This window comes from Pleurodeles waltl, chromosome 10 (genome assembly GCF_031143425.1).
Source record: "Pleurodeles waltl isolate 20211129_DDA chromosome 10, aPleWal1.hap1.20221129, whole genome shotgun sequence".
In the NCBI taxonomy this organism is placed as follows: domain Eukaryota; kingdom Metazoa; phylum Chordata; class Amphibia; order Caudata; family Salamandridae; genus Pleurodeles; species Pleurodeles waltl.
The window spans coordinates 40,756,610-40,778,424 of record NC_090449.1 but is presented as its reverse complement, the minus strand read 5'-3'; the positions used below and the strand labels follow the sequence as shown (position 1 = coordinate 40,778,424).

The 21,815-nt window shown below is 42.2% G+C and overlaps 1 protein-coding gene across 1 annotated transcript; it reads left to right on the top strand.

The window, feature by feature from the left end:
* Positions 1–892: 892 nt before the first annotated feature.
* Positions 893–1,837, top strand: LOC138262314 (olfactory receptor 1L6-like). The gene has a single exon (XM_069212213.1). The coding sequence runs from the start codon at positions 893–895 to the stop codon at positions 1,835–1,837; it is 945 nt and encodes a 314-aa protein (XP_069068314.1).
* Positions 1,838–21,815: the final 19,978 nt, after the last annotated feature.

Genomic DNA, 21,815 nt, shown 5'->3' with positions numbered 1-21,815 from the left:
ATCACCACAAAAAGTAGTGGTGTAAGAGGATGTATCCATAGAAATAACTGAATGGATCAGAGTTAAAAAACACAGAACACAGAAGGAAGGGTGAAACAATAAGCAAGATGGCCAAAAATGTCATCCATGGTGGGATGTAGTTGGAGTTTGAAAATCAACAGAAGCATTTACTTATTTTCTTCAAAGGAATAGTTTTGAATCATCAGTTGACTATGAAAAGGCACAACATTACATCATGCATGACTCTTGCATTGCACCAGTTCTCGTTTTGGATGGGACATTAAATTCACAAACTTAAACATTTAACCACAAAAATAAATATTGATGCAGGTGGATCATGCAATTTTTAAAAGAATGTTGAACGCTGCCACAAATTGCATGCACCCAGTAAACATCTTGGTTTTTAAAAATTTGAAAGTGAAAAACCAAACAACTACATTGCCCCTCATTCAAGATGAATTAGCAGAATGCTTATCAAATTTAATACATGCTGAACTGTGTGACTAAGCTGTTTATTAGTCTATTTTCCTCTTTAGAGTTTAATAGGAATTGTGCTTTGCATTTATTTTTCCTGCTTTTTTCAAACACACAGGTGTAGGCTGTGCCTGTGCACACCAATGTTTTATTGTTCACTTTGGGGTTGGGTGCCTTATGGTTGGTGCTTCAGACCTTGGCTAAAGCTGCATCATGCAAACCCCTGTTCCACAGCTCCAGGAAAGATGTTTTCCTGTTGCGTTCTTCTTATGTTTAGTCTTCATATAGGGTCACAGTACTCATTCATATGTGTGTATGTGTGTGTATATATAGACTACCTGTCAATGTTTAAAGCTCTTCATTATATTGTTTTAAATACCTGTTCAGTTTTTATCTTGCAGATGGGTGGTGAAAAGAGATGGAAATTAAGAACCAGAGCAGTGTAACATATTTTATCCTTCTTGGCCTGTCAGACCATTCAGCGCAGCAGGCGATGCTCTTTGCACTGTTTTTTATAATGTACTCAGTGGCACTTGTAAGCAACAGCACCATCATGGCAACCATTGCTGTTGACCCACAGCTTCATACACCTATGTATTTCTTCATCTGGAACCTGTCGCTCGTGGACATCTGCATGACAACAGCCATAGTGCCTCAGCTTCTGTTCAACATCCTCTCACAGAGCAGGACCATTTCCTTCTCAGACTGCATTACACAGTTGTTCTTTTTAATTGTCATTGGGAACGCTAACTTCCTTCTACTTGGGGCAATGGCCTATGACCGGTACGCTGCCATCTGCAAGCCCTTGCATTACTTTATGGTGATGGACAAGAAGTTCTGCTTGGGGGTGCTGGCAGGTTCCTGGGTAGTGGGACTTCTACATTCTTTGCTGCACAGCATGATGATTTCCAGGCTTTCATTTTGTGCTTCCAATCTGATCCAGAGTTTTTTCTGTGACCTACCACCTCTGCTGAAGCTCTCATGCTCAGACACAACTATTAATGAACTCTTGCTTTTCACAGAGGCACTGTCCATAATCCTGATTTCTGTTTTCTCTATTGTAATCTCGTACAGCCGTATCATCTTGACCATACTAAGCATCCGCACAAGAGAGGGTAGGATGAAGGCCTTTAGCACTTGCTCTTCCCATCTCATAGTTGTCACCCTATACTATGGGACAATTGCTTTCATCTATTTTCGGCCTAGCTCCAGCTACTCACTCGAGAAGGACAAGGCAGTGACCGTGGTGTACACTATTATCACCCCCATGCTGAACCCTTTCATCTACAGCCTGAGAAATCAAAAGATGAAAGAAGCTTTAAATAAAATATGTGGTAGATTCATATTTTTTCACATGTTCTAACATTTCTCTCTGTTGTGGAATTCCTGAAACCATAATGGATATTATTTTGACTGTAAATCACATTTTAAATAATCTCATATTCCCTGTCTACGTGCCACAGTACATAAAATCACCATTCCCTCTGGTCCTCAATCATGGCCATTATTTTTGCTTTCCCAAATATAAATCTCACTTGCTCTATGTAACTTGCTGAATCCGGGCATATATGCTCTGTTACTATCTGTGTTATCATTGTATGTGAATAAGACTAAAGTGTCAGCCTTGTCACTACTTTGGACTGTGTGGTTCTGTTATTAAGACAGTAGTTACAACTGCAAACAAGGCAAATCTTCCCATCACTAAAATCCTCCTCCTGAAGCTAGATTTCAGTTTTTATAGGTCATCAATTGTCGCTAGTGTCTACTGAAACCATGCAAGATGCTCTTTTGTAGGTCTGGATTTTTGACAGCACAGCTGCCAAACATAACATAGCCCATCTTCAATTAGCCTTTTTCAACCATCTGCTTGAGATTTCAGGCTTGACTTACAGTTTTGCGGATGTGTTATTCCTTCACAAAGGTGATGGATATCCCGTCCATCTTAGTACAAGAGCATTATAAACTGTGGTACTTGTAATATACTGGATTGGATATCCATCTGGTTGTGAGAGAGTAACCTGTCCACCACTCACTAAATCAGGCCCTTTGTCAATCATGTCTTAGCACAGCCTAGTGGAGTATCTTCTCTTAGCAAATGTATTTGCCGTTTTTGGTGTATGATTCTAGCTCTACTCAAGTGCTTACATGAACAGATTACTTTACAAAATGCCACCCTCTTTATGATATACAAACAAAAACAGTACTGTATTGAAAGTAAAGGAACCTTCAATAAAGTCCACTGTTCATTTCTAGTGTGGGTTAGTGTGCTTATGCTGCATGTGTTGACACACTAAATCCAGACCTATTGTCTTTGCCAATCCCACTTCACAATTTGCCTGGCTGGATGACAGGAAAACTTGATGCTCTTCAGTTTCTTGCAACTTCTCATGTTGGTGCCCTAACCCCACTGTGTTTTTTTAAGCTTGGTCACTTTTGCCAAAAAGATCCTTAATAGCATGAATTTTAACCAATATTTCATCTGGTCTACTACAACTTATGGTGAACAGAGATATTTGAAAAGCAAGTTACAGAAGCTGATTAAAAGTGGTCTATTTTGGGCAGGTGGCTTGTATTTTACTTTGCTCCTAACACCATGGCTATGGAGTTTATTTATTGTCGAGGGTAGGCCATTGTCGAGGGGATGCACAACTATAGGTGATGTTACCCAATTAGTCCAGAAAAGGCACAGCCTCAGTGAAGACTAGACTCACCAACCTCCTTCCTAGGCATATCTAAATTTCAGGTTATACAGATGCTGGTAGACTTGTATTAGAGGCTTGAGGATTCCCTCAAACTGGCCCTCAATCACATATCCACTGTGTGGCATGCCTCTGTTCATTAAACTCTCTTCTCTAGGGTGCTTTGACCTTTTACTCCCAGCAGAGAGGTCAGTTCCATCAGCTTTTGTCTGTAATTAGCACAATTTGTGCATGGAAATAGCTGATAACAGAAGCCACTTGGTTTGGTAATAAAAAAAAAAAAACTCATACAAAACAGCTCATAGAAATGCAGAGCAGACTGGCAGTAGATGGCAGCTCCCAGTACTGCCCAAAGATGTACATTAAAATATGTATTTAAAGAACCGTGAGGGAAGGGAAAGCAAGAGGGAGTGGGTAGAAGACAAGGGAGCACGAGAGATGCTTAAGGCCAGGCCCAGGCGGAATGGACGAGCGTGAGGAGTGGATAGGATAATGGAAAAATGTGGAGTGTGCATGGGGGAGGACAGGTGTTTGAGGAGGAAGTAACATACGAGAGAGAGAGAGAGAACGAGAGGGAGAACGAGAAAGAGAGAGCAAGACAGAAAGGAAATATGTGCACTTTCATAGAGTGCTGAAAGAAAAAGAAAAAAGTGGTTCTCTTAATCTGAGCAGTGGAGGGATACGAATCATCTGTTCAAAGCAATAGTAAAGAAGTTATGCTCCATGAAAGGTACAACAGAGAAAATCCATTGCACAGGAGCAAGCAAACGAGAGGGACATGAAACTCTACTGATTGTAAGTAGTGGGCTGACTCAAAACACATTGTTATTTTTTGGTATGATGTAAAAGGGTCTTTTGTAAATAAACAGCTATCTGTAGATGAGACATAAAAACAACAATGAGGCACAGAGCTGGATAACCCAGCCCTAGCAGAGAGAGGGCTGCAATAAGGCTGGGTTTCAAGGAGGTACAAAGTTTATGAAAGCTGCACATATGCCCAATGAGGCCTCTTTTGAGCAGCAGCATAGCAAGGGTGCTATGGGACCTGATGCGTACAAGGAAAATCCCCTTTATAATTGCTGTTGGGTTTGTAAAATACAGCAATTACTGGGGCACTGGTCCCTGAGGACACTCTGAGCTTCATCTTTTTGGTATGTCAGCTCTGTTTTGTTTTATTTCTAGACAGCTATTGTTTTGAGTTGAGCTGTGGCTGCAGCCTACTGCTTAGTCTCAACCATGTATACTTTATTCTCTTTTTAACAACTCAGGGGCAGATTTAAGAGCCCCTAGCGCCTCCTTGCGCCACATCCGAGTCCTTTTTTTACGCTACCGTGGCCCAACGAGGACAAAATCGCTGTACCAAATGTACAAAGTGTTCCAATGCATGCATTGAGCCACATTGTAACCCCTTGCGCTACATAATACCTGTGCCAGAAATTTCTTTGTGTCATTTATTTGGCACTTTTAACACCTGCTCAGAGAAGGCATTAAAAAAAGGCACACCATTGCTTTCAATGAGCCTCAATGGGCTTTGCAAGATTAGTGTCAACATTTTTGATGCAAGTCCTGCAAAGCTCCAAACTAGCATAAAAAATGTTGATGATAGTTTCTCTAACTACTGCCATGGTGCGCCGTATCTCAGATACAGCACACACATGGTGGTGTTAGGGGGCGCTGAGGGGTGCACTGGGTGCAGCACCACATTCCTTAAATCAGGCCTTTAATATTATCATTTTACAAATAAAGCCAAAGAGAAGAAAGAATAACAGGTCCATGATGTAGCAGGGAATATTTTGTAGGATTTGGAGGGGAGAAAGGGAGCTATCAGAGAGCGTTGTTGCTGAAACAGTTGGAGGAAGACACTTCATTGGAAGCTGTATCCACCGATGCTCCTCAGATACAATAAACACTTTAATTATATTTGCTGACCTTAGTGTTTATTACCTTACACTGGCAACGAGAGCTGAGGAGCAGCAAGAACCTAAACAGGATTTGGATTTTTAAACTAGGTATCAAGAAGGAATACCAGTTTAGTGCTACAATATCATATGGAGGAATACTAAGTTTGTGAATTTATCTCTCATGTGGATTGGAGAGACACAGAAAAAGCTTCATGATCAAATTCTACCTGAAGTAAGTGTTTTACACGACTTTACCGTAATGCACGATTGCTCAGTGCTCACAGCCTGTGGTAACTGCAGCTTCCAGCAGGTAAACGCACAGCAATTATCACCATTCTTGGAGGGTGCCTTTGCAACCACATGACTCCTCAAGGTTGGTGCTGTTGCGTCGATGGACCGTGCCAGAGACTTGCTGTTGCAGCATTCATCTATACACATGGGCATGAAATGATGTCATCACGTGGGGTTACCCTGCGTGAACTTGCATAGTGGCCATTTTGAAAGAACTGAATACTTCAAAACGATTGATTAATCATTCTTGGCGCCTTCAAGAATTTTCTTTTGTATTCTGGATATTCTCATTTTAGACAACGTGGGTTGGTACCATTTGTGACTATTCTTGGCCATTGTGTTTTCAACATTTATTGCTACAATTCTGGTAATTACTGCAGCATTTCTACTTCATTATTACCATTTACTACAATTACAAAGTGTACACTTTTGTGGTGGTGAAGAAAGGACAGTGAACTAGTCATTGTGTAAAGAGAGGACATTGAGCAAGTCTATTCACAATGAGTCCACAAAGTTATATCAGTCCACCACAAGCATTTTGGTCAGCTAGGGAAGGACCTTCTTTAAAATGGAAGGAATAGGCCTTCAGGGTTAAAAATAGATAATCAAATTACTAAAATGTGTGTTTTAAGTGTTACTAGTGTGTATGAATTGGCATTATTAGATCCTGATAACTACTTTGCATCTAAAGTATGTATCGGTATTACAAGATTCAAATTGCATGTAATCCTGCGATTCAGGAGAGGCTTTGGGTGAATGTTGATGAATCTTTGGAGGAAGTCCTCGCCGTAGTAAACAAGGCAGAGATTTCAAGTAGATGTGAAGTTGCACTTATAAAAAATACCCATGAATCTGAAGTGGTGAGGAAGGTAAACATCAGTTCTGAAGTGGTGGGGAAGGCAAATACCAGTGTGGATAAAAAAGGACCGTCTAAATCTAGTGGTAACAAAACTAATAGGAAGGAACAAGCAATATGTTACAGATGTGTCAGTATGGATCATTTGGTGTACAGTAAAAACTGCTGTGCAGCCAAACAAAAATGCAGCAATTGCGGTATTCTAGGCCATTGTGCAAAAGTATGTAGGAAAAGTAAACTGAAGTTAATATGTAAATGGTTTTGGTGTAGAATGTAATACGTTTGGAGCTGATGAGAAAGAAGAGTATAGTAAAGCTTCAGTAAATAACCTAGTTATGAATGTCAGGAATAATCTAGTGTTAAATATCAGTGTCACTTCTTGTGAAAACAAACCAGAATGCTGGATGGAGTCTGGTGAATTGGATGTAAAATTTATGCTGACTCTGGATCAACGTACACCATTATCAATGAGGAATCATGGAAATCATCCTTTATACAAAAAGTGGGTGAACATTTGTTGAAACCAGAAATATATTTGGAAGGTTACAGTGGGAAATTGGATAGGTTGGGTTACAGATGGTTTACGTTCAAATTTAAAAACAGAGAAACCAAAGGGAAATTGTGCATTGCCAAAACGGGTCCACCGGTTTTGGGATGGTCCAATCAGAAAATGTTGCACATTATCATGGATACTAATAGTAAGGAAAAGGTTTTAGTAGTGGTGAGGGGACTAGAGTGGGTAGCAGAATGTTAAAGCAATTCCCCACAGTGTTTATTAAATAGTTGGGTAACCTTAAAGGGTTTGAACACACAATAATCCTTAAGGATGATGCAGTACCTAAGATACATAAAGGTTGCAACATATTGGTGCAAGAGGATGATTTTATTATTATCAAACTAGTGCTTGTTAATGCTACGGGCCTAAGGAGTTTTGACCCTACAGCTGACAGCATTATTACTACAGAATGCTAGTAACAAGGATTTAGGGACAGTCTTGTCCCAGAGGGACAGCAAAGGTCTTTGTTTTCCAGTGAAGAGAAATATACAATTATTGAAGATATTATCTTGTGCATGGGATTTAAATCATTTATTTGAGGAAAGGCTTGTATAATTAGTTGTGATCATAAACCCTTAGTTAAAATTTCAACTACTGAAATTTCAGGAAGCACATGGTCAAGACTAGCCAGAATCTCAATGCCCATGTAAACATGTTTATATAAGATTGTGTACAAACATGGGAAGGATATTGTTGTAGCTGATTTTCTCTCAGGAATGGCAGTTATGCTAGAAAAGTGTTAAAATGAAACATGGAACAGGTTCCAAGTGGCATAAATACATGATCTGGGTTACTCAGCTAAGAACAAGAATGAACAGAGCACAGAATACACAAAGGACAATATTTTACAAGATTTGATGAGATTGTAAAAGAAGTACTGCTGAACATGTTGAATTAATGGCCTAGGAAAGAATCATTGAATTCATCAGTTAGACCTTTTTGGGAGGCTAGGTCAGAGTTGGCAGTGAACGAAGGAACACTACCTAGAAAGGAAAGAATTAATCCACCAGAAGAGTTGCACAACCTGATTTTGGAATTGTGCCATGAGGGGCATTCAGGTATTGTTAGAACTAAATCCATTCTTAGGAAACTGTTCTGGTGGGCTAGAATGACTATAGCTGTAGAAAGGGTAGTAAGCGATTGCTGTGCTTGCTCTACTGCTGATAAATGTATGCGTACCTTCATTCCTTCCATGAGTGACGGACTCCTCCACAAGGGACCCTTGGAGACTGTAGCTATTGATACTATGGGGCCAGTAGGTGAACCACAAATATATTTGATTGTGTTGATTGAATTATTTTCTAGATGGCCAGAGTTTGAAGTTGTCAAGAAAGTGAATAGTGATTCTGTTTTAGAGTTTTTGGATGACACATTCACTTGCAAGGACATTCCTGCATCTATTGTGAGTAACAGCGGTGTTCAGTTCTTTCCAATAAGGCCTAAACATACTTTGAAAAACTTGGGATTAAACATAGAACCACATCACTATATAATCCAAACGGTAATGGAATGGTTGAGAGGTTTAACTGTGTACACTATTCAGTTGGCTGTAAACAATAATGAGGATTGGATTACCCAGGTTGGAAAAATGATTTAGGCATTTAGGCCTTCATTATGACATTGGAAGGGAATGTCTTTCCGCCATCAGGCCACACAGGCAGTCTCAACCCCGCCAGCCCTATTTTGAATTCCCCTCTGGGTCGGCGGCGGAAACATGTTTCCGCCCGCCGGCCCGGTGGGGTACAGGGCCTTAACATTGCAGCCGTTTCCTAACGGCAGCACCCATCCCGCATTCCACTGTCCATAATTCGGGCAGTGGAATGCATAATGGGGCTGTGCATGGCCATAAAAAGCCTGGCGGATGCGGACTTGTAACCTCCAGGATAGCACTGCTTGCAGCGCTGCCCTGGCAGATTACAACCACCAGGACTGCCAGGCTGCAGGCTGGTGGCAACCTGGCGGTGTCAGTGGTTGGACCGTGGTGGATCTGCCACATCATAATGTTGCGGTCGGACCGCCACTTTGGAGGCGGTCCGACTGAGACTGTGACCATGGTGGTCTGGTGACAGCCACGGTCATAATGACCTCCATAGAGTCACATACAATGATGCCACTGGATTACCTCCATTTGTGATTATGAGGGGAGGAAACGCATATCAAGGTAAAATTGAGGGTGATTGTTTTCCACTGGAGTGGAGTTATGCTTAAAGTTGTTGCAGAATGCTGTGAGATTGAGAAACGGTAAAGTGTGGAATCTAAACGGGATTGCTGTTGGAAAGAGGATGGATTGCAGTAAGAATAGGAAATTTAACTGGTTTCAGGAGTAAGTTGAGGTCAATGATTGCAAAGGGGCACATGGTACAAGTGACCAAGATGTGCATGGAAAGGGTATGCAGGAGACTGTGAGGAATGAGTCTAGAGAGTATAATGGTGGGGAGTTGGATGTTATGGAGGACAAGTCAGTCAGTGTGAGCACACCAAGGCCCATATTTATACTTTTTTAGTGCTGCATTTGCGTCATTTTGTGATGCAAAAGCGGCGCAAACTTACAAAATACAATTGTATTTTGTAAGTTTGCGCCATTTTTGCATCAAAAAATGGTGCAAATGCAGTGCTAAAAAAGTATTAATACGGGCCTTGGTGTGCTCACACTGACTGACTTGTCCTCCAACGGCCCAAGTGCAGTGGAAGAGTTGGGGGCTAGTTTCTTACTGCTCTCTGCTCCCCTGGTGTAAACAACTGAAAGAAGGAGGGGGCCAGGGTTTTGTTAATTTTAATAAAAAGACCAGTGGTGCTTCCAGAATATGAAGCTGAGGGCTGCTCATGGTCTTGCTCTGTTGATGCAGTCAGAGATGTAGATCCTCTCCAGAGGCCTGATCTTCAGCAAAGACCACAAGATACCCACCACAAGCAATAATATCATCAAGTTCAGGTGAGTTGAGTGATAACTCTGCATGATGATCACACTCCTTCTTTGAACCACATTTATTGTTATTGTCTTTCACTCTGCTGTCATGAGCGAGGCCCGTCACATTGTGGGGCCAAGGGCTAGATGGAATGAGAAAGACTGTAGTGGTCCTAGTGGAGCCCTTTTGGAACACTGTTGTTGCTGTGGCTCAGATTGCAGTCTGCTCTTTTTCATCTTCATGGATCAAGAGGAGAATGACTGGTACATGTTTGCAAACTTGATACAAAGTAACCAGGCATTAGCACGAGTAACCCTAGCCTCCATTTTAAAACACGGTGTTCACAATCAACTGTACTGTGAATGTTACATTTTTGTGATGATTGTCTGAGCCATCTACCAGTTTTGCTCCTAAAAGTAGTGTGTTGCTTTATTCTTTTGTTTTCCATATTCATGAGTATTGACATGTTCTCAATCATGTCGATAATGTGAATGGAGTATAGCGTTTTTATCTTGCAGATTTTTTTATTAGCGCATTATTGCTAAATGACTTGTTTGCTTTATATTTGGAATTGTGTGCTTTCTCTATCTGACCATTATTTCTAATGTTATATACTCATATATTCTGAGATATTAATCTTTTTATGCTTTTTCTTTACAATCTAACACAACAACTACAGATTGATAGTCATTTGGAACATGCCAAAGAGAGATATTGTCAGGGAGACCAGATCCTCAGGGCCTGCACACTTCCCAACATGTCCACCACTAGACAGCCCCAAAGCTCTGATAGATATATCACAGAGCCTGAGAGAGTCCAAGTGGGGGAAAAGGGGACTAAGTAAGGAACAGCTGGGAAGGAGACCTGTAGGAAGCAAGAGGTTAAACAACACAATATCACGATATAATCACACTGACTTTCAATAGACTATGGTTCTAAGAGTTCTTATACTGTAATCATGGATAACCTAAGAAATGACTATGACTAAACCTCAAGAAATCTAGGTACCTGGAAAAATCAAGAATGGGTTAATACAATATTTCATATGAGCTTTTTTTTAATGGGATACCACATACTGTCTAGAATACAAGAACCTTCTTGAATAATGTTTCAGAATAAACATTGCGTTTTTACATGAGGACAAAGGCTATCTGAACATTCCCTGGCAACAACAGGAACTGTACTAGAAACTTAATATGCACAAAGAATGTCGCACTTTGAATTAAGCGTTTTCAAAGAAATCCAAAAGCTCAGGATAAATGTGTACACCTCAACAAACACGGCACACCAAAGTTTTCAATGTCATGAAATGATCGTGCACACTGCCGATCTAAAAGCCAAGCGTTTGATGCCAGGGTTGAATTGCGCACACTGTTGCCAATCTGAATGCCAAAGCTTACATGAGGAAATGAATCGCGCACAATGCCGATTCGAACAAGAATATGCAAATGCCATGAAATGATCGCGCACACAGTTGCCGATCTGAATGTCAAGGTTTACATGCTAGGAATGAGTCGCGCACACTGCCGATTCAAACAAGAATATGCAAATGCCATGAAATGATCGCGCACACTGTTGCCGATCTGAATGTCAAGGTTTACATGTTAGGAATCAATCGCGCACACTGCCGATTTGAACAAGAATATGCAAATGCCATGAAATGATAGCGCACACTGTTGCCGATCTGAATGTCAAGGTTTACATGCTAGGAATGAATCGCACACACTGCCGATTCAAACAAGAATATGCAAATGCCATGAAATGATTGCACACACTGTTGCCGATCGGAATGTCATGCTAGGAATGAATCGCGCACACTGCAGATTCGAACAAGAATATGCAAATGCCAAGAAATGATCGCGCACACTGAAAGTTTCACAACTAGGCCCAAAACTCGAAAGTCTTTGAGAACGGGGTCAGGGGCCCAGCCCAACCTCCGCCTTACTACCCTGCTCAAGGATCACCAATATAATGAGGGCAGGCCTGGAACATCAAGGTAGGCCTCCGGAACAGGAGCTCAGGAAGTTGCTGCTGCTCTGCACCGGGACCTCTGAATAGTGAGCACGTAGAGCTGGGCTGGCTCCCTTATATAGAGTTTGGCCCAGCCCACAAACCAAACCCAGTCATGATGCAGGGAAAGCTTCTAGAAGGTCCTAGAAAGGGACCACACCCTAACACACTCAGTAAGCCTGCATCAAGACCTTGCAAATGAACAGTTATTGCAAACATCATTAATAGTGTTTTTCCAGGTTAAACTCTGCAATGCAAAAGGTTAACTTTCTTCATATAAACACAATGCATGAATTATGCTCTTGCATAAAGACTGGGTTTTTGCATTTTTGCATTTTTGTCACCCGTAGAGCGCTATGTCCTGATGTTGACAGATATCACCATCCCTTTATTTGCCATTCTGGCTTTTTTATCCACGTATGTCAGGAATGCCTTTTAGTGTTACAACCAGTTTGAATCTTTGCCATTAACACCCTCTCCTAAAGACTGGGAGTGGTGGTTAATCTCCATCAGACATATCCTGTGGCTTTCTAAGTGCTTAACAGATCTGTAGACATTTGAAGTACTCAGAGCCATGTAATTTACATTTTGAACTCAGAAAATATTTTCATACAAACGGAGCCATTCAATTTTTGAATTCTGTGGTGTCAACAAGTTATAATGCTCTGTATGCCTTCAGTTGATCCACCTTAATAAGAGAGGTGCCCACCTAAAATGGGGTTTCCTTATTCAGCTTGTCATCCCATTGTATCACCTGGGTTCTTGATCAAGCCAGCAACAACTGTGATTGTGGCATGGGTAGATTGTGTAATATTCTCCCTCCATATATGTACTGCAAATGTGTTTTTGTGTCCTTAGCCAATGTATCCAGCATATTGGATATGGTGAATTTGTTGAGTCATTCAGTAGCACCACGTGGGCTGCTCTGTCCTGTGATTATTCCTAAGAATTTGTAGGGCTATACCTCCATTGTACGTGGACCAAAATAATTTAGCTAGATTGTAAGGAGTATGTTTTTGTAACCCATCTAATTGTTTGCAACATAGTTTCAGCCTGGTGATGGAAGATCTTAGATGTTGGGAAGAGGGTATTCTACATAATGTATTGGAATCTTCAAAATTCAATGATTTTTAACTATACATGCCTACCGGACAGTGAAAGTGGGTGCATACTACAGTGTGTAGTGATGTTTCTATACGTATGGAGGAGTGGAGCTAGGTTGCGCTTAAAATAAACAGCCTGGTTCCTAGTAATCTCACCCTCTAAAGAGCAGAATCAACCGTCCTACAAATTGATGTGTTGATTGCACCCTGAGTCACAGGTTCAGTGCTGCAACTAAAATAGAGCTGATTTATCCAAGCTAATGGTGTACCGGGAGTATTTTCTGAACTCTGTATAGGTTACGAATATGCAGGGTGTTCTGGAATGTGAATTAGCCAAAAGAAGCAGTATAATATCTGCTTTTATAGGTATACAGTAATCTGTGCTATTTCTGGAAGCCTTGAAGGAGTGGGCCCCCTCGCACATACTAGGAGTTCCAACACTAGAATGAACAGGAGTAGAAGAGAGGGCACCCCAAAGCACATTATTTCAGGATTTGGCTGTTGCATGGCAGAGAAATTGAAATTCGGTCCCAGGCCCACCATCCGCATAACTCCAAACATGATTTCCATTTTTTTGGAATCGAATATCCCTCTAGCATCAAGTGACCATATATCAAGGGGGCTGTCATACATTCATTTTTGCATAGTCTAGAAAGCTATGTAGGAGATAGAGTTTCAGTCTGGTGGTCCTATGTGTTCTTAATCTTGATAGATCCTTATGGATCTGGATATTTCAAGGAAGGAAGATGGGGCAGTAGCACCCTTGCAAGAATTTTGCTTCAGCATTAAGGAGCAAGATTGACATTTAATCTTTGGTTCGCCTTTCTTGAGTATGTGTACCATGTAGCACAGCACATTCTTTCTTCCTGATGCCAACAAACAGGTAATTTGGGAATGTGAGTAATTGACAGACATTTAAATGGAAAAAGTCCATTAGGGTGAAAGACTTTACACTAAAAAAGTACAAAAATCAAATTAGTAGAACCAGAGTTATGAATTTTGTAAGTTTAAGGTAAAATGTTGTTCCTGAAAGATTAAAGTGTCAACTTTCACACAAAAACCAAGGGCCCAGGAAGCAGGAGTACCACTTGGGGATTTAGGACTCACTCAGGCTGGGGCCAGGTATGGATTTAGGATGGTGGGAGCCTTTTGTGTTCCTGTGGCCCCGAACAGGAGGAAAGCCAACTACCCCTTGGAGTCGCTCTGGTAGACTTGGGTTCAGGTTAAGAAGCTGGGCTCACCACCTTTAATCTTTTTATGTGCGAGGTTCTTCACCCGGACTGTTGAGTCTCCACACTCATAAACTTACTATTAAAATGCAGTTTTGTGAATACTGAAAAAGCATAAACTTACACAAATGAGTCAGTGTACCTTTGTGAATAAGGCCATGAGTCTACCAAGCCCTTTATGTCTGCCAGTTCTTTGGTAGGTTTTCCATGTTAAGAGTCAGTAATTTTTGCTTGTGTTGTTTTCGTTTTGCCTTCCTGTCCTTCTGAAATGCACAAAACCCCTTTTGTGATTCGGTAACCTGGTTACCGAATCGCAAAACGGGTTTGCGAGTCGCAATTAGGAAGGGGAGTCCCCTTCCTAATTGCGAGTTGCAGTACAATGCCAGATTGCTTTGTGACCGCGAACGCAGTTGCAAAGCAATCTCAGTTTGCACCCATTTGAAATGGGTGGTAACCCATTCGCAAAAGGGAAGGGGTCACCAGGAGACCCCTTCCCCTTTGTGAATGGAACTGCAAAAAAAAATTCAGAGCAGGCAGTGGTCCATAGGAAAAAATGAATCGAAAACGTTTTATTTTTTAGTTCTGTAATGCATTTCGTTTTCCTTTAAATGCTTTATTTAAAAGCAGTCACAGACATGGTGGTCTGCTGTCTCTAGCAGGCCACCATCCTGTGAGTGCCGCGAGTAATGCAATTTGTTTTCCTTTAAATGCTTTATTTAAAAGCAGTCACAGACATAGTGGTCTGCTGTCTCCAGCAGGCCACCACCCTGTGAGTGCCGCGAGTCTCAAGGGGGTCACAAATTGCGACCCACCTCATTAATATGAGGGGGGCCTTTGCGACCCCCTTGCGGGTCGCAGATGGTGTCCGTGACACCATCCTACATTCCAATTTGCGACTCGCAAATTGCGAGTCGCTCTGAATCGCAATTTGCAAGTCGCAAATTGGAACCTACTAACATCTGGCCCTTAATAACTTTCCCATTTTAGGTCTGGCTTCACAGTACGTTTTTTACGTGTCCTTTTGTGATCAATGGAAAAAGAGCTTTAAGAAGCTGAACTACGGAGGGGCGTATATCTGCCCGTGTTACTCTTCCTTCCCTCAGAATCTAATTGGTCAGAGGTTGTGTGCTTTTACTTTAAAAGAGTTTTTGTATTGAACACATATTTGTAATTTCATGCATAGTATTTAGCTGCATGTGTATTGCCCTGCTTTTAAGGACTAGCTCTTCTAATTAAAAAACGTAATAAAAAAACAGATTTAGAACATATACATATATAGCTATTTATCTGAGTGTCAGCAATGTTCTGCTTCGGTCCATGATAGCAAATAGCATTGGGCTGTGGTTGACCCCACCAGCGAGTGGCTCTACTGCCCTGTGAGTGACAGCATTTCACTTCATCACGTATGAATATGTAACTGATACTGAGGGTCATATTTACAAGCCCTTAGTGCCACCTTGCACTGCCATAGCATCATTTTTTTTATGCTAAGGTGTCTTTCCCCTGTACCATATTTACAAAGTGGCACCATGCTTGCATTGCGCCACTTTGTAACCCCTTGCAACACATTATGCCTTTGTCAGGCATAATGTATGCAAGTGGGGGGTTCCGAAGCAGGGAGGCCCTAAAAAATGGCGCAGTGAAATTTCACTGCGCCATTTTTTCAGTGACTTTTAATGCCTGCTCAGAGCAGGTGTTAAAATCACATACCCATTTTAATCAATGGGCCTCCCTGTGCTCTAGCATTCAAATTTCGATGTTAGGGCAGCAAAGCGCCACAATAGCATAAAAAATGTTGGGAATATTGTCCTAATGACTGCCATGGTTCACAGTATTGTAAATAAGGTGCAACCAGGGTAACATTAGGTGGAGCAGGGGTGATGCAAGAAAAGTGACGCATCGGGACCAATATTCCACTTTCTTGTAAATATGCCCTTGAGTGTGCCGTTGAGGAGGAAGAGGGGAGTGGAAGACTTTTGTGGAACATCTAAGGATATCTCCCTACATAGAGCCCAATTACAAGGTAGCCACATATTATGGATGGAGATTGTACTCCTGCTTATTAGTTTTTGCCTGTGCATCATAAATTAGCACATACACAATTGACTCCCAGTTTCCGAGTTTAATACTTTGAAATGGAGGACTATCAGCACAATGTCAATGCATTTACATAGTCCAACTAAATGCATGCGCTTTGATGCATTGCTCTCCATTTCAAGGTGCCCATAGTCCAGACAGCACAAAACATAACTGTGTAAAATTTGCCACTAACCAATGACTTGTTTTTGTTTTTATCTTGTCACAATTGCTGTGATGTCACATTAGTCTAGACTTCTGACAAATGCTGCTAATTCTTTTAACAGGGAGACTGGTGTTTACTTATCTTTCCTTTACTCCAAAATATGAACATGTAGTAAAGTGAATATTGCTGGTATGAAATGAAAGATGTTGTTTTCCTCTGGCACACAACAAAACTAGAAATGAACTGTAGAAATATTAAAAAAATAAATAGGTGCATGAATGAAGCACCTTTTTCTAATTCGAAATTGAGATAAAACAAAGATTATAATAGGATCAAAACAAACCAATACACTTTAATGGTGATGTGCAAATGACAAATATTTACTGAAATCCATTTCAATACAAAATGTGCTATCAGTAAATGATAGTGGATACTACCCAATTTCCTAGTAATATATTTGTTACAGCATGCTCCTAACTGAAACACTAGTTACATACTCAACCCTTAACACTCTCCTGCTGAATGTGGGTGGTTCATTTGGGTCATTTGTTCTTTTTGTGATGCTTGTATTTGTCAAAATTCCTATGAGTCCAGTAATTTAACATAGATAGCAGCACCACCAGTCTGAAAAAAATGTCAGCACCACTGCCTACATGGGCAACAGGAGAACTTACAGCGTCAGGAGCTTGCTATTGGCCATTAGCTCAGTCTGATTCCCTTAGTTGGATGAGTCAATCTCCAAGCAGCAAAATCTACTGAAGAACATGTGGGGGCAGTGGTTAGCTGTGGGGATGGTCACAGAGTCCAAAAAGCCAGCAAAAATGGGTTCAGAAAACATGCAGGTGAAGGCAGGAAATGTAAGGGTGGCCCTGCAGAGAGGGACAGGTGTAATACAAATCTCCTCCAGCCAAAATCCTGGGTAGACTAATCAATCCCTTAATAGGTTTCACTGCTTAGGTAAAAGAACATGAACGAATGCCCTGTAAGCAGGGTCACTTGTCAATTCCATGCCTCTCTGACCTCAGTTCGGTCCCTCACTCTACACTCTCCTGAGCCACTTAATTGACCCATGTGGAGCCCTTCTCCTCATTTGTGGACCCTATTTGTGAGGCAACTTACCTTAACTTGATCACAGATGCATCCCAGTAGGCAGGTAGTACTACTACAGACAACAAAGTGATGTGACTCATTCAGTCCCTTGGATCAGACTTCTGTCCCCAGTCCAAGGAAGATTCTGCCCACATTGGCAACAACCATCATAGCTCACTGACAGCTGTCGGTGTCAACAGCCAGGATCCATACCATTCACTACAAGGTGGAAGCTCCAAGTGGGGACCTTAGTAGGCCTCTCTTCCAAGCCTGGTGCTGGAGAGGGGTACTCAATTGATTCCTGAAGGTTCTCTGACCTCTGAGGTTTCTCTTCCAACAGCCCCAGGTGTTAGAAACCTTACTTACACTATACTTCTCACCAGTGCAGGAGTGGTATCCTGAGACTGGTTTTTCAGCAATTGGTCTGTACCCTGAGGCTGATCAGGTGACAGGAGTTAGTCCTTCCTCCCATTACCCCTCCAACTGAGCCTCTGTACCCTCTGTTTTGGAGTGGTAACCCCATAAAATTGAGCTTTCAGACCACCAAGGACAGCTGCCCTCCCCGATTCTGATTCCATGGAGCTCCCTCCAGTGGATGGTCTTCTGGAACAGACTATGTCCCATTGCTTGTGCCCCATCTGGGAGCAATCAAAGCACTTGGGTTGGAAATGGGGCACCCTGGGCCTCCTCCCACCATAACCTTCCTTCCTATTCTTAGAAGGGGCATGGAAACCCTTACCCCCATATTATACTGGGACCTGTCTGTGTCACTGTGTACCTTCCCTTACTCAGGGGGAACCTGAAACACCCTTCTCAGGATCAATCCCAGGTACCTTCTTAGTCAGACAAGGCTCGATTCACAAAGGTACTTATGTGCAGTAAAGTTATGAGTGTGTAGTCTCAGCAATTTTAGCAGAGTCTCAGCACTTGGGTGAAATCTCCATACTGCAGCTCTCAGTGTGGAGATTCTGCACCAAGGGCAGAGAGTGCATCACGATTACTGAGACTCCGCACCCTTTGCAAGCTGCCTGGGGTCAGTGAGCTTGCAGTTAATAAGTTGTTGGCAAGCTCTGCGAAACAGTTACTGAGCATCTGCTCACTCAAAATTAGATTATACAGCCCTTCATAACTACTCACTTGGCTGCCCTTCACCCAACCATTTGGTGCCTTATTGGAGAAGTTCAGAAAATCTACCCAAGACTTGCTAATCAGTCTGTGATTGTCCCTAAACCTTAAATGGTACCCCTCTGAGGTGAGACTAAACATAGCGATAAGTGCTGCCTTAATGGGGGTGTAGGACATCTGGTCAGCCACCCCTAAAGCCAACAGGGTATCCATTCTTATACCATGTGCCGTCACAAACAGGACCCCCAAAGCTCCTCTAGGATGCTATGTATACTAAAGGGTACCTTATATGGTGCCACCTACCACTATCATCCCCCACCTCAAAGCTGGGCACAAGATCTTTGGGTATGTGGACTCCTTGATCTCCTTTGGACTCTGACACCTGTTTGGCATAGAAGTCCAGCTCCTTTAGACTCAGTTCATTAGCCAACAACATTTTGCTCCCCTTTAATGCTCTCTTTGCCTCAGCCTCTCTCTCCTCCGCTAAGGCGTTCTCTGACTCAGCTCTTCCCTCTTGTGCAGCCAGTCTGGCTAGGTGCAGTGTCAGGCCCTTCTCAGCATGTTTGACCTTCAACTCTCCAGGAGTCAGTATGTGAGAGGATACAGTCAGGGGACCAAACCTCTGTAGCCCTTTTGTTTCTTCTGAGCCATTGCTAAGCCATTTACCTAATCCTCCTCATCATTCTTCTAAGGGTCATCACCCTCTTGATCCTCTGGAAAAGTGCCTCACCAGCATGTTATCTCAAACACAAAAAACTGCAACCCAATATCCTCCCTAATGGAACCCTTGTTCAGGACCATATTATAGTGTGAAAGGTAGTTGGGATTCATTTCCATTCTGGCACAAAATGGCAGAGTTCCAAGTTTATCAAGGTGAGGCAGGAATTTTTTTTTTAATTGGCTAATTTGAGGAAAATAAAGGAGAATTTGAATAGAGGTTGAATACGGTATCAAATCATTTATCTGGGATTTTAGTGTAACACAAAGTTACTGCACGTAAATGCACAAACACAAATCCTAATCTCACCACTGAACATAATCTCACCACTGAACACCACAGTAAGAAATTGGGTTACTGGTTGAGGGGGGTGAACCCTTCTCAAGCAGTAACCATAATTCTTCTCATGGGGAAACTCAAGCTAACCCCAAATTAGCTTGTGCTTAGCCTTCTAGTAGCATGGCACAAAGGTTAGAGGCAATGTGTAAAGTATTTATGCAGCACTTCAATCAATAGTGAAGTGAAAACACAACACCAATTTAGAAAAGTACAGTAAAGTATGATAAATCATTTGAGACCAAACAACAAAAATCCAATCAGTAGAACCAGAGACATACAATTTTAAAGATGTAAGGTAAGTAAAGTGCCAAAAAGCACAAGGCTCCCCTTGCAGCTATCTGGTTATACGAGACCAGGTGAAAGTCATAAATTCAGGCTAACCGCAATCTTGTGTGGGCCAAAGGTTAGTTTTGTTGAGAAGTTACCTTCAAACTCTAATGCAAAGAGGCCAGTTTGTGGGTAGGGAGCTGTTAGGGGAAGGGAGAGCATTGCGGATGGTTGTCTCTGTAGCACAAAGATCCTGTCGGGCATAGCAGACAGTGGTTGCAGGAGATTCATGTTGGCTGTCACGGTGGGCTGTCGATGCTGTAGCGAGGAGTGCAGATCTTGCATTGCCGGTTGTTGCTGGTGGTCACTTTAGTGAAGAGAGACCTGAGCTTTTCATTGGCAGTTGGTGAGGGAGGCAAGTTCTTGCTGCAAATAGGCTGTTTGCAGTGACGAAGCACAGAAAGCTTCAGGAGCGCTCCATTTCTTTCGAGAGGAGTTCAACTGATGCCACATGAAGAGTCCAGGATGAGAGGAGAACCTGTTGGAGAACAGGAACCCACTCCTGCAGAGGCCAGGAGAACCCAGGAAGGTGTAGGTGTAGGGGTAGTTCCAGGCAACAGTCCACCTGCGAAGATGCAAGGAGGCCTCTGAAGAGTGTTATGTCCCTGTGGCACACAACAGAAGGTCAGTAAGCTGACCCATAGGGTCGCTACAGCCTGGGATGAATGGTGCAGGTCCAGTCTTCCTTCTCATGAAGCAGTGAAGCAGGCAAGTGGGCAGCTGAGTAGAAGGGCAGCAGATTAGCTGTCCTTCTGGCAGCAGAACAGAACAGCAGGCCTTCTTCTGTAGTATCCACAAGTCCAGGAGTGTACTGAAGAGGTGGGTCTAAGGGTCCAATGTTTATACCTGCAACCCACTTTGAAGTAGGAGATGTTTCCAGAGGTTTCCATCTCAGAGATGCCCTCCTGCCCTGGCACTGGCTTGTCTGGGATCATAAAAACCTAGTGTCAAACTTTTTGTGAGTGTGCTCAGACAGAGGCTTTGTGATGTGCAAGTGTGCTAGGTGACAGCTCTGACCCCTTTCAAATCAGAGATGGCCCATCCTGCCAAAACCTATTCCCGCTTTGTATCACTGTCTGGGAGCAATACACAAAGACCAATTGCCAGTTACATGTAGACAGATGATCCAGGATACAGGCTGTAGGCACCAAATGATTAGAACAAGAAAATGACAACTTTCTAAAAGTGGCATTTTCAAAATTGTGACTTAAAATCTGACTTTATAATTAAAGAGTGTTTTAAATTACAATTCTTAAGACACCAACTTATTAAATGTAATAAGGTAACGCAATGTTATCCTAAGGGAGAAGAAGATTTCACAATAGTGAATAGAAATTTAGGAGTTTTTCACTGCCAAGACACGTAAAACTTAAAAGTATATGTCTAACCTATTTAATACACTACACTCTGACCCCTGGGCTGTGTAGGGCTGAACCCAGGGGTGGCTCATACTTATTAAAAAGGGAGGTTTGGGCCTGAAAAGAGGTTTATCTTGCCAGGTCAAAATGGCAGTTTAGAACTGCATACCTAGGTTTCAATGGCAGGCCTCAGACATGTTTAAAAGTGTACTTAAGTTGGTGGCAAAATCGTTCTGCAGACCCACTTGTAGCATATCATTTACAGGCTCTAGGTAAATGTAGTACCACTTTACTAGGTTATTACCAGTAAAATAAATGTGCCAAGTCGGTTTTAGCTAATTTTTCCATGTTCAAAGGAGAGAGCACAATCCCTTTAGCACTGGTTAGCAGTGGTAAAGTGTGCAGTGCCCTAGAAGGCAACAAAAAACAGGTTCAGAAAAGTGGAAGGTGAAGGTAGAACATATGGGTGTGACCCTTCAAAGAGGGCCAAATCCAACAAATACAATTAGTGAAATAGGAGACAAGCCAGTTGTCATGTGCCCCCTATATGATGGCCCTCATTACGACCCTGGCGTTTGGTGTTAAAGTGGCG

Excerpts from the sequence above, each read along its gene's own strand:
- LOC138262314 (XM_069212213.1), top strand. The coding sequence starts at position 893 with ATGGAAATTAAGAACCAGAGCAGTGTAACATATTTTATCCTTCTTGGC.